The sequence below is a fragment of the Amyelois transitella genome, chromosome 24 (genome assembly GCF_032362555.1).
Source record: "Amyelois transitella isolate CPQ chromosome 24, ilAmyTran1.1, whole genome shotgun sequence".
Lineage (NCBI taxonomy): Eukaryota > Metazoa > Arthropoda > Insecta > Lepidoptera > Pyralidae > Amyelois > Amyelois transitella.
The window spans coordinates 5,188,698-5,201,409 of NC_083527.1; the positions used below are offsets into that span (position 1 = coordinate 5,188,698).

Sequence of the window (12,712 nt, forward strand, 5' to 3'; positions counted from 1 at the left end):
GTTAACAAAATGATATAGGTATCAACAAAAACAAAAGACTAAACGAAGTCAAAAGACACGACCAATGACAGATTTTATGAAATACTTACGATTTTCGGCATGATGTATAATTCAAACAAAGTAAATCACTATGAAATGCAGTTCAAATTACTTTAATTTCTTTGGCAATGCAACAGCAAAAATATATACATTACAAAGAGTACCTACCTATCATAAAAACTGTGATTTTAGCTGTGGTTGTGTTGAGTAAATTGATGTTTTTATCCTTGGTATTACAGGTCCCACTCCTCGTGAAGATTATGCTGGGGACTATGGCTTCTGATGATAGGAGACCGGGGTCTTGAGGCAGGTTGAAGGGATAAGGATGGTTGCATTGTGCTGGGTGGTAGCGGAGGGCAGACGTCCCGTCTCTTAATTTTAGTAAGCTCTGAGACAAGACAACGATGAACTTCCTCGATTTTCTGGGTGCTCTTATTGATAATACCTACTAGGTCCTCAGTAACGGGTTGGGTGCTTGTGGAAGGCATGGTCCGAGCTGGCAAGTTCTCTTTGATGGCTTGAATGATCTCACTTTTAAGGGCTTGAACGTTATAAAAATCAACGGCCGTTTCAGATGAATGTATATTAAGGCCCTGTTGTGCCCAGTGGGCATTAGCATATTTAATATAGGTTTGATTGAATGAGTTCCACGCCTGTATGGGGTCCGAGATTTTTAAGGAATCCCAGCTAGCAGGAAATGCTTCTGGGTTTGTTTCATACAGGCTGTTGATGTAAAGGGGCCTCAACGTCCAGACGAACAACCTCCTGGGACAATGCACCCTAGGAAGGTTGGGAAACTTTCGATGAAATTCCGTCTCCTCATCTTCGTCTTGTATAAATCTTAAATAGGGGTCGCCGACAAGGCCCTCATCGTTATTCTCGGGATCCTGATACTCTTCTTGGCAGTCCATCTCATCCGATAGTTTATCTGGTCGCATGTCTATGTCGACTTCTTGAGTAGCCGCGGGAGCTACACAAAAGTCAACCCCTTTGGAAACGGAACCAGGTACGGACTCACCTGTATTCTCTCTCTGGAGACGGGAGAACAGATTCTGGTCAGTAGCTCCTGATTTTGTGGCTCCTTTTACTTTCTCTTCAAGATATGTCTTCATGTAACTTCTTATCGCCTCTGTGAGGACACTAGCTTTACACCTGTTGAATTGTTTTACCGCTTCTTGATCTTTTAAAATGATATCTACAAAATTTATCCCGTCCATTACCACCATAAGAGGGTCTTCTGCAGAGTATTCCCGTATCAGTTCCGTTCTGCTCTGCTCCACCCCTAGCCGGATCTTTTCTAGACTGGTAGTTGCCCTAGACTTCCTCATGATTTGAATTGGAGAGATATCGGTCTAGAGGAGTGGGAGTTGTTCCGTTTGCTTTTTTGGGACCGGTTGGGGAGGTAGTGTTTATGTCTTGTGTTTATATCATAAAAATGTGTCAAAAACAATATTTTCGCGAAACGTCAACGACTGAAGAAAACTATATTTTGATAAGATTCACTCCATTCCTAGCTTCATTCACTCAATGTTTCCGGCATGACGTTTCGTTTTACACTGTCCCATGAGTAGTAACAGTTCTTTGTATACTTCTTTGGCGCGACGATGCACGCGATGTGTTGAAGGCGAGGCGTATGAAACGGAACGCATGACGTTTCGTTTTACACTGTCCCATGAGTAACAGTTCTTTGTGTAGGTTACTTCCTTGGCGCGACGACGCACGTGATGTGTTGAAGGCGAGGCGTATGAAACGGAACGTTTATTAACTACCCAAGATGGCGACTGTGGTTTATGGTTTGTTTATCAGTGCCATTAGAATTTAACGAAATACTCCATAATCCGAATTTTGCGGATATGTGTTGTCGACTCGAAATCAATATTTTTTTATGTTTTGTTATTCATATAAGGTTTCGATCGAGTCTACCGTACCCCTTGACGAAATTATTAATATAGAAATGCAATTTTAACTATAAGGTTCCTTTTAATTAAACATTTACGAAAAGTATTTATTAAACTTAATTTATAAAAACAAAAAGTATGCATCTTATAAGTATTTTTCAAGTTATATCAAAATCAAGTGAATGTATAGTTTTACCCGCTTTGCCCGTAGGCAGTGCCCAAAGCAGGTATGCTGTCTGGGCAAAGCGAGTATGCGAAAATAATATCTTATTCTAGGAAACTTTGGCAGCAAATCAAAAAGGTAACTCATATCGTGCGCATACCTGACAATTTTACAATCAAACCTGACAACTTAACTTTGGTTCATTGGACATATTTAACGTTAGCAGTAAACTATCAAAAGTAGAACACAAGTTATAAATTAACAGAAGATATTTAAATTTAACTTTGCTTCTCTAACATTAATCTTAAACATAGTATATAATCAAATCAACAATTGTTGTAAACTCTCAAAAAGTATAAAACGTATTTTTTCCCCTATAACTAATATAATACTTTTTTATAATTATGTAGTCGAGATCTTTTTAGTCATCTAGTGCACAAAATAACATATTAAAAGTAATTGAGATCTTTTCAGTCATTTACTAATAATAGCATCATCTTGAAATTTATTTTTTTACGTAGTTAAAGGCACAGATCACAGTAGTAGGCTCCGATGCCAGAATAGCCTGTGCACGCCTCATGCACCCAAGACTGACAGTCATCACATTTGATCCAATCTTCATCGGGAGGGTCTGTGTACTTTTGCTGACATAAGAAACATACTTCGTCTTCTTCAGAGGCTTGTTTTGGTCCTGTTGTCGTTTTGCGGCTTGGCACAGTCTTCTTTTTACCTGAAGTGGATGCCGTCGCTTTTTTGTTTCCTTTCTTGGTTGATATATTTTTTGATATCTTTTTCTGCAATTTTTTCATTGGAACTTTCTGCTTCTTCAACTCAATTTCTCGTTGCTGCTCCTTTATGGGAGTGCTGGTTAAAATTTCAGCCTTTTGCAATTTTCTTTTACGTGATGTTTTAGGAGCAGTTTGTTTAGGTGTTGGCCGAATGTCCATTGGGGTAACCTTTTTTGTTTTAGCTTGATCAGGATTAATCGTTGAAGCTGATTGTTTACTAAAAGCTTCATCAACAGGTGCAGACTTCTCATTAAAATCCTCAATAATTTGATCTAATACTGAAGGTGAAACTGTGCGATCGGAGTCTATAGAACCACGTGGATGAGTGTGATAAGAAGGAATTAGTGGAAATTCGATGGGTATCTCGGATTCGGAGTTTTGATGGAGTGCATCAGGTTCAACAACACTGGGTATGACATCAACAATCTGAAGAACTTCAGAAGCTGTAAGCGCAGAAGTTGAAATATCAGATACATTTGGTGCTTCTGGTCTGTCAGTCATTGTTGCAGGAAGATAGTCATCGTCAGTGAATATAAACCGGTTTGTTGGCCAAATGCCAGTTGACTTGAATCCTTTCACTGCATTTTGAGGACTTGCTGCTTTCAAGTATGCTTCTCCAAATAACTTGGCTACGTCGTATTGCGAGATGATTCGCCCCACATGATTTCGTTGAAAAACAGAAACTGCTTGTTCAAAATAAGTTTTCAGTGGGCCGTAGATGCATCTGTCTAACGGCTGTGTCTGGTGAGTGGTACGTGGAGCCAATGAAATGAAGATCACGTGGTTTTTTGAAGCATAATCCAGAGCTGGCAAATATTTGTGTGAGGAATGATTGTCCAATATAAGAATAACTTTCTTTTCTTGAGTTGGTCTTGTCATTGCCACGAAATGTCGCAGCCAATCCAAGAAAGTTGGACCAGAAATCCATCCATTATCAGTACAAACGGCTTCAGTGCCTGGTGGTGATCCATCCAACAGTCGTTCCTGCATGCGTTTTCGTCCAAATATCATAAACGGTGGTATAAAACCGCCAGCTGCATTGCAACAGCATACGATTGTTGTCAATTTTCCTCTTTCGACACTAGATATGACTCCTACTTGCTTTTTGCCTGTTTTTGAGAGAACTTTTGGAGGCTTGTTGCTGGTTGTTTGGATGCCCGTTTCGTCAACATTATAAATTCTCGTAGCATCTACTTTGTGTTTGTCAATCTGCTCTTCTAGGAGATTGAAGAATCTTTCCACCTGTGGCCTATTAAATCCTCGGGCACGAGCTACTGAGGTCGGTTCGGGTTGTCTCAATGTAACTTCAGGATGTCTGATTCTAAAACTTTTGTACCAATCATCTCCTGCAGTATTTTGTTTGAATAGATGAGGTATATTATTGGCTGTTGCATACTCGAAAGCCAGACGGCAAAATTCTTGTTTGTTCAGGCCATAAAACAAGTTGTCCATGTGAAATAAATATTCAATTAATTCTGTTTCTTGTTCTTCTGTAAAAACGCAACGAAATCGGCCAAGACTTTTTTCCGCAGAACCTTTTTTAATATGTCTTTGTAGAGTTGACAAATTAATACCATATCTTTTAGCAGCATTCCTGACTGATGTTTTTCCTGCCTCTTCCATTGCTAGCTTCATGGTTGTAACATCCCACGATGCCTGTTGAGTTTTTCTTTTGTATTTCTGAACCATCTGGAAAGGAAATAAAAGTAATAATTTATATTATTAAATATAGGGCAAAACGGGTAGGGGCAAATCAGGTACCCGTTTTACCCCTACCCTCTTTGCCTAAAAACACGTTTTAAATGTTCGACAACATAACCTGAAAGCCTTAATCGATAATGAAACAGTTTATTAGGAATTCAAAGCTAAATTCATGAACAAAAACACATGCAAACTTACAAAAAGACTATTCAAGCCACAATAGAATAATTCGAGTTCACATACCTTGATATTTTTTAACAAAATCTCCGAAAAACAACTTTTGTCACTCCCACAAAAACTACGCGACTCCGGCGCCTCGGCCAAACTGACGCTTGTTGGGATTTGTTCGGGTGTTCCCGCACACTTTTGCTTTTGCTATAATTCATTGAACATATTGACAATCGCGCTGACCTGCTTTGGACCATGTACCCGCTTTGGGCCCCCTTCCGTGTAATCAGGACTATTTGTATCGAATGCGTAAAGACGGCATCGCTTAAACCCATTTTTTTATATTGTCAGCCATGTTAGGTGGCTGTAATGTTTCATTTAATAATGTGCAAAATTTTGTGTTCGTGATAGAACAAGAAAATAAAAAATCTTGTTTAACCCTTTACACCCGAGAGATGAAATTCTTTTAAATACTGTTAAAATGTGGTATATTCGTTTTGTTAGCATTCATAACAGATAGGAAAAATAATGAAAAAAATCCTGTTGGTGCTGGTCTCCCACAATCAGACCCTCACGATCGTGAGCTTCAGGAATTAAATGTAAGTCGCACGATCGTGAGTCTGTGTCATCTTCGCATTGTATCTGAGCTGAATTATGAAAATAAAACAAGTTTCTGAGATATACTCTTTATTTATAGTAAAAAAATATAAAAAATTAATTTTTTAGTAATAATTTGTACTATACCAAGTATTTATTCTTATAACATAAATTTTAAAGAGATCAACCGTTACAGTTTCGGAACTATATTTAGTAACATTAATTAGCCTTATTAATAAGTAGAAACCGGGCCCAGGGCTCCGAAATTTCTTGGTTGAGGATGCAACCGACAAATAAGCTTTCAAAAAAATTAGAGACAGAGAAAATCAGTCTACTTCTTATGATAAGTCTTAAAACAATTTTTGTCACGAGACAAACACAAATAAACATCACATTTCTCGCATTTTATTTTAGATCGACTGTTATAGTCTTCTAATCTGCAAGATCTCGGCGCTTTTATATCATCACTAATAGGGTAATGTTCATAGCCATCATATCTTTTTGATTCCGTGGGTGCTAATGATGGCCTATATATTTTATAATCCCGACGAGGTACTCGAGCAGTTATATCTTCGTCGCAATCTTCTCTTGGTCTACGATCGGGTAAAGATGATAAACTGTTAGCAACATCCATGCGGAAGTCAAGAAGTGGCATTGTGTCTTTTCTGGGAAATTTATTTGCGACACAATCGTTCTTGTAAAGCCTCCAAGAATTAACGATTGAGAGATCTAAAAAGTGAATCAAAACTTTTATTGTCCATTTTTTTGTCTTTATAAATGTTCTGTAATATTCCATTTGTTGGTCGAGTACATCAACACCACCCATGTGTTGATTGCAATTAGTGACAATTTTTGGAGCTGCAACATCGACGTAAACTTTATTTTTTCTGTCCCATCTTTTAACGTTTGATTCATCTTCAGCTGCAGTACAGTTTGACGCTAGTAGTACAGATTTATTATCTTTCCATTTTATTAATGCGGTAGGATGACATGTAAATTGCTGCGACTCACCGCGATGCATGTCTTTATCATTTTTAAATTTAATTGTTGCTCGTTCCGGTATTCTGTTCTGCATTATTGTACCCGTTGAATGCAAACCTAGCTTTTCCATTTCCTCAACTAACGGAATAGTTGTAAAATACCGGTCGTGGTAAATACAGCTACCAGGGGGAACACTTTTAACTAGGTGTAAGATAACAGATGGGCCAAGACCGAGATTTGACTCACCAAAAGTTGTCTTGGCACCTTTATATATGTCAAAGTCTAACATTAATCCATCAGATGTGGTAAGAACAAAATTTTTTAGACCAACAGGCCGGGGTTTATTTTGTACTACTTGGCGTAACTTACAGCGTCCTGTGAAGGGTATCATTTGTTCGTCCACAGAATAGAAGCCCGGAACCCTTTCCAGTTTATTACAAGTTTCTTTTACCTTGTTCACCATGGGCTGCACTTTCCAAAGCGGATTTTCCCTTTCCTCTGCAGTTGGAGAATCAGAATTAACCACATGAAGTGCGTTACGAACTATAAGAAACCTGTCTCTTGTCATCAGGTCACCAATAAGAGCTAATCTAGTACCAGCTCTCCAATACCATGGTACTCGGGGGTAGGGAATGCAGCCCATGTAGATATGTATTGCAAATAATTTAGCAATTTCCACGGCCGTACATTTGAGTTCACGACCCGTTGAGCGAAAGTGGTATAAGTTAGTGCATTCTGAAATCTTTTCTAAAAACTCAAAGTCAAAATAGTCGTTAAAATATTCAATGGGACGTCTTACCGGCTTTATTGGCAAGGTCGGATAGTCATGGGTCTTTTCTGAAAAAGCAGTTTGCCTCCATATTCTCTGCCTTGAAACCCTAGGTATTGATTGTGATCTTCTTTTACGGGTAGACGATTTACGACTTGTAGGGGATCTTGATCTATCGTTCGGGACAGATGTTGAACGAGATGGTCTTTGACTTGAAGTTCTTGATTTTCGAAAAGAAGCCCTCGATGTTAACGCAGAAGGTGACTCAGTCGGTAGTTCTGGTGGCGGCATCGACATGCATGGTTCATCGTCGATAATTTCGTCACCTTGCTTCTCTTCATGTACATTTTCTGCAGCAGTTTCTCGAAATAGAAAGTCTGAATTGAATTCTACGTCGTCATCGTCCAAATCTTCGATTTCTGAGAGATTTCCGCGTTCTAGTAAGTCACAGATGCTCTCCTCCGTAAGAGGGTGTCCTAAAACAATAAAATAAAATATTTTTATAATACAAAACCCAAAGAAAACAACTGAATTTCTCATACCTACACTTTGTGTTAAGTTCACATACTACAACCGATATGCTACGATCGTGCGAGTTTAAATTTGGGAGGTTATTTTTCGCAAAATATAACACTAATGTAATAAAAACATATGACTGATTGTCAATCAACTAATAATGATGCTATATAAATAAAAAAGAGTCTCGATATTTCGTTATTTATAAGGGGTACTTACCGGCGCGGGCGTGCTTGTCAAAAAACGCGGCCATCCTTCGCACTCTTTCTCGACGACTGACGAGTCCCAACGTGTTTCTATCCCCCTAAGGTATATTTTTCTGTACTCTCAAATAGACTCACAACCGATCGACGTCGGTTGCGTTCGCAAAAATTGTTTTGGTCACAGTGTAGAATTTTTCAAAGTCAAAACTCACGATTGTATGTATGATCTCGAGTGTAAGAGCTCGTTCCCACCTGTCGGCTATCGGATCCGTATATTAATCGGATGTCGGCGCCTTTGTTCACACACACGATCGGTTGTCGGCCACGGTCGAAGCTAGTGCCAATTTCAAGCACTCTACGCGAGGCGATTGTGCACGATGGACGTCGACGAAGCTCTTGTTGTGATGTATTATTATTTGAGAAGAAAACGAAGAAAGACAGCCAAGGAAAGAAAATATTGGGTGCACCCAATCCTGAGAGAAAGATTTAGTTTGGGAACATTTCAGAATTTAATAACAGAATTGAGGAGTGACGAAATTAAGTTTTTCAATTATTTTAGAATGTCGATAACTACATTCAACCATCTATTGGCTCAAATATCAGTGAGCATAAACTACCAAAATACGAGATTTAGAGACTGCATTTGTACTGAAGAAAGGTTGGCGATATTTTTAAGGTAATATAATTATACATATTAATTTGTATAAAGGAAGAGATAAAACAGTCACTTTTAGTTCACATATATTTATTGAAAGAAATAACTTTAATTTTTTTTAATTACGAAAACAAATTAGTGGAGTTAAATATTACTAAAATCTAAGTCCGAATCTTGAGTATTACTTGAATGTAGTGACAAAGTAGGTGATGCTGGTTCAACGAGTTGGCGTGTCGAATATCCATATCCACTTGAAGGGAAGATATTATTCTGGTTTAATGGTGGGTGCACATTCTGGTTTTGTGACGAATATACAGATTGTTGCACGTGATCTCTTGATTGTGAATGCCAACCATAGTTTGATGAGTATAAACGACTTTCACGCTGCTTTTTAATATTTTGAATCAGTGACAGCACGCCTGATTGAAACTCTAAAGTTTCATTATCGTCAAAAGACGTAACGCTCGGTAGAACACCTTTAAAAAAAGAGAGCATTGGATGTTCGTTACTTCTGTCTGACTGTAGCCTGCTATCTAAAAACTGGCTCATTTTGTCATCGAGACAGGAGGTTTTGGGCTTTTTGGAAGTGCTTGGTAATAGCAGCTCTGAATTTATATCTGTTGTATTGGCCGCTGATGCCTCGGGACATGTATCTGTTGGACGCTTCTTGACAGAATCATGAGTTCGATTAGGCTCAGCCACTTTTTGCAGAAAACTCATCTGTTCTTTATATATATATGGCTTTGAAAACTTAGCCCCTGCTCCGGATTTTTTGACGTCATTTTTATTTGCTCGCATCCAGGCATCTCGTAGATTCGACCACTTTGTAGATACTAATTTACCTGCAATTACAATAGGTACATATAGAAATGTTAATTATTTTACCTACTTAATTATTTTACAGATATTGCGCATCGGGTTGTTCCTTCAAAGAATTGCACTATAGTTACAGAGTTGGTGTGTCAACTATTAGTAAAATCTGCAAAGAAATTAGTTCCACTATCTGGGATGTATTAAGAGACGAGTTCATGCAAATTCCTGATAATGAGCGTAAATGGTTGGAAATTGCAAAAGGTTTTGATATGAAAGCCAACTTTCCGCACTGTCTTGGAGCAGTTGATGGTAAGCACATAAGAGTGGTGAAACCAAACAATACTGGCTCGATGTATTTTAATTACAAAGATTATTTTTCATTTGTTTTACTAGCCGTTGTTGATTCAGAATATCGTTTTATTTTTATGAGTGTTGGCTCGTATGGAAAAGAATGCGATTCTTCAATATTCAAGGAGTCAACTATATGGAAGAAACTGAATGATGGTAGTTTAAATATACCAAAACCAAGGCCTCTACATGCAACACTTCAAAATGATATGCCTTATGTTCTCGTGGGCGATGAGGCTTTCCCTCTGTCAACAAATTTGTTAAGACCTTTTGGAGGCACTCATTTAGACCACATGAAAAAAATATTTAACTATCGTTTAAGTCGGGCAAGAATGTACGTTGAATGCGCATTCGGTATTTTAGCCAATAAATGGAGAATATTTCATCGGCCACTGGATGTCCACCCAGACACGGCTATCGAAATTGTAAAAGCGTGTACAGTATTACACAATTTTGTAAGAGAAAAGGACGGTCTGAACTTTGAAGATATTCATTATGCGGCAGAAAATCCGATGCAAGAACAAGTACAACTGCAAAACTGTAATCCACGTGGTGGTCCTATTGCAAATTATATACGGTCTGAATTTGCAAACTACTTCGTTTCAACAATAGGCTCGGTGCCTTGGCAACCAGAAGCGCATGGTTAATATTTATGTTTTGAATTTTACGTATATTATTAAATAAATAACTTCAAACACTTACCACATGATTGTCTTTCTTTTTCGTCCAAATTGTCAAAATTAGGTATGAGTAGGCAGCAAACTTCCCGCCAAGCAGCTATTTTCAGGTTCTTATCTTTATAATCATTTAGAGTTTTGTCCCAAAGGACACCTCTTTCCTGAACTAGTGTGATCAATTGTTCGGGGTTGATATTTTTTTCCATTACTACGAATCACCAAACGTGCGTACAATAAAAACACAACAACTCTGCTTGCGCGCCGCGATGTGTGTGTGCGCGATCGCAGGTACGACGTACGCACGAACGGAATGAGGGGTAGCGGGGAGAGGGTTATCGGCTCCGACATCAGACAAATGTGAACAGCGCCGTTCTTAATCATAGGCGAGCGAGATCCGACACGATTTTTTTCCGGGCGTAGAGGGCTGGCAAAACACCCGACATTTCTTGTCGGAGCCGACACAAAATCGGTTTCCGATAAGTGTGAATAGCGTCATATATAATGCTCTGCCACTAGAACTTCCGTTTAATATACGGATCCGACACCCGACAGGTGGGAACGAGCTCTAAAGGGTTAAATGGTTAACTTGTTATTTTTGAACAAAAATAAATATTACAATATTTAAAGGATGGATGCTATTTTGGATGATATAAAATAAGAGTCGCGTGTGTCTACTTGTGAGATAGATGACCTATGCAAAAAAGTTGGAAGGCGCTAGATGGCGCGCAGCGAGCGGGTTCCGGGGCGGCTGCTTGGCTGTGATTGGCCGCGCAAGCATTGCGTGATATTTCCGGATACGACGTAGACAGTTTGTTTTGGTAACGGCAGAATTCGAATTTTCTGGTTTTGATAGGAATGGCGCGGACTGTAGATATAATATGATTTTACTGGTGCAAATACGCTGACGTCAGCTGGCTGTAAAATAAGGGTGGTGTTGGGCGGAAGGGCATACAAAATAATTTGCAGTTCTTCGCATTAAGTCCTACTTATCATTAACCTTTAACTATGGACGTTCCATTTTTGTTACACTATTATGGACGGTCACATACCTCTACATTTACGGGCTGGTTTCTATCTTGATGAGTAAGTATTGTATTATTTTTTGTTTTTATCCCTTAGGAGAGTTACTAAAGATAAATAAAAGAAGTAATTTTAATGAAAAATATATTTATTATAAACTAAATCTAACGAAATAACAATCAAAGGCTCTTTTCAGACTTTTTAGTTTAAGATCACTTTGTAAGTATATAACCACAGTAAAATGCCTTTTTAATTAGTTTAATTTCTTTTACAATAAAATATAAGGAACAAAGAACATAAAAATCTTCATATAATAAATTTGTTGTAATTTTTTATTCTTAGTAATTAAATTGAAGCAATGGAATGTTAAATTTTAAAAATAAAAGTTTGGAGGCTCTTTCTCCGTGCAGCCTGTTTCGGTAGTCCAGCTCTATTAAAAACTCTTTCACTGGGGACACTTGTGGGCGGAGTTACCAAATATTCAAATATTTGATTTTTTTTTTTGATTTGACCAAATATTTGAAATTCTAAAATATTCGCATTCGCGAATATTTAAGATAAATATTCGCAATCGCATTCACATTCGCGAATGTGAAAAATTCAACAGTTGTTACATCACTAGTACACATAGGTACATGTTACATTTTACGCACATGGTACGGCAGCGTGAGGTACACGTCGGGTGCCTACATTTCGACGCAAATTTCGCTTCAACATAACGAGGCAGGTGCCCTACATTGTCTAGCCTCACCTCTGGTATCGGTTGTGAGATGAGCGGCCGATTTTTCTTTGCGGGAGGTCCAGGGTAGGTCTCGCTTTCAGTAAAGCTGGGGCTGGGAATAGGAATGCTGTAGAGCTGCAGTCGCGTCTGGGTCTGGAGATAGTGCCAGAAGAGATCAAATCAGGATCCCGAGCCCACCATCGTATTTCATCATCGCCTAGCCTAAATTGAGCCTGTATTGCAGTAATCCCAGCTTATCCTTCGTCTGAATGTTTTCTTCTTTGCAGCAGCGTGTGTACATTATCCAGGAGTTCACAGCTACCAAATCTAAAAAGTGACAGAAGGCTCGCACCGTCCATTTCTTTGTACGCATTACGCTCCGATAGTACGATATACATCTATCGCACAAATCTTTTCCACCCATGCAGTTGTTATAATTTTTAACTACATCTGGTTGTTTGATATCAATCTTCCGCTTCTGAACCTTACACCATTGCTTGCAGCTATCTACAGGCGCACTTCCAATACAGAGAGCATTGTAACTGATTTTGTATCCTTCCATTTAAAAACACATATATTTTCGTCGCTTCTTACTTTTTCATCCCATTCACCTCTTGCTAACAGCTTATCCGTCTTCAACTTTGTGCTAACTGGT

At 38.6% G+C, this 12,712-nt stretch overlaps 4 protein-coding genes across 5 annotated transcripts in view; 2 read left to right on the plus strand and 2 right to left on the minus strand.

Annotated features, from left to right (window-relative positions):
• Window positions 1-10,345, plus strand: part of LOC106135833 (NF-kappa-B inhibitor-interacting Ras-like protein) — a 28,051-nt gene extending 17,706 nt beyond the window's left edge. Inside the window, exon 4 of one of the 2 annotated variants that reach the window (XM_060951429.1) lies at window positions 1,735-10,345. The gene's annotated coding sequence lies outside the window, so the exon portion shown is untranslated. The other variant, XM_060951430.1, reaches the window with a different exon arrangement.
• Window positions 2,622-7,873, minus strand: LOC106135760 (uncharacterized). Its single transcript, XM_060951410.1, has 5 exons — window positions 7,840-7,873; window positions 7,431-7,580; window positions 6,705-6,833; window positions 5,911-6,083; window positions 2,622-4,577 (listed from the first exon to the last, which is right to left on the minus strand). Exons 1-5 carry the CDS (start codon window positions 7,871-7,873, stop codon window positions 2,622-2,624), a joined length of 2,442 nt encoding a protein of 813 aa, XP_060807393.1.
• On the plus strand, window positions 8,201-10,345 carry LOC132903355 (uncharacterized). The gene is made up of 2 exons (XM_060951427.1): window positions 8,201-8,499; window positions 9,383-10,345. Exons 1-2 carry the CDS (start codon window positions 8,201-8,203, stop codon window positions 10,284-10,286), a joined length of 1,203 nt encoding a protein of 400 aa, XP_060807410.1. The 3' UTR covers window positions 10,287-10,345.
• Window positions 8,623-10,522, minus strand: LOC106138939 (uncharacterized). The gene is made up of 2 exons (XM_060951428.1): window positions 10,342-10,522; window positions 8,623-9,320 (listed from the first exon to the last, which is right to left on the minus strand). The coding sequence occupies exons 1-2, from the start codon at window positions 10,520-10,522 to the stop codon at window positions 8,623-8,625; spliced, it is 879 nt and encodes a 292-aa protein (XP_060807411.1).
• Between the last annotated feature and the right edge of the window lie 2,190 nt (window positions 10,523-12,712).

Coding starts and splice junctions, on each gene's coding strand:
- LOC106135760 (XM_060951410.1), bottom strand. CDS start 7,873: ATGGCCGCGTTTTTTGACAAGCACGCCCGCGCCG. Junction 7,581..7,839: donor TGACAAGCACGCCCGCGCCG/GTAAGTACCCCT, acceptor TTATTGTTTTAG/GACACCCTCTTACGGAGGAG. Junction 6,084..6,704: donor GATACCCTTCACAGGACGCT/GTAAGTTACGCC, acceptor TTCACTTTTTAG/ATCTCTCAATCGTTAATTCT.
- LOC132903355 (XM_060951427.1), top strand. CDS start 8,201: ATGGACGTCGACGAAGCTCTTGTTGTGATGTATTATTATTTGAGAAGA. Junction 8,500..9,382: donor AGGTTGGCGATATTTTTAAG/GTAATATAATTA, acceptor ATTATTTTACAG/ATATTGCGCATCGGGTTGTT.
- LOC106138939 (XM_060951428.1), bottom strand. CDS start 10,522: ATGGAAAAAAATATCAACCCCGAACAATTGATCACACTAGTTCAGGAA. Junction 9,321..10,341: donor AAAAGAAAGACAATCATGTG/GTAAGTGTTTGA, acceptor TTGTAATTGCAG/GTAAATTAGTATCTACAAAG.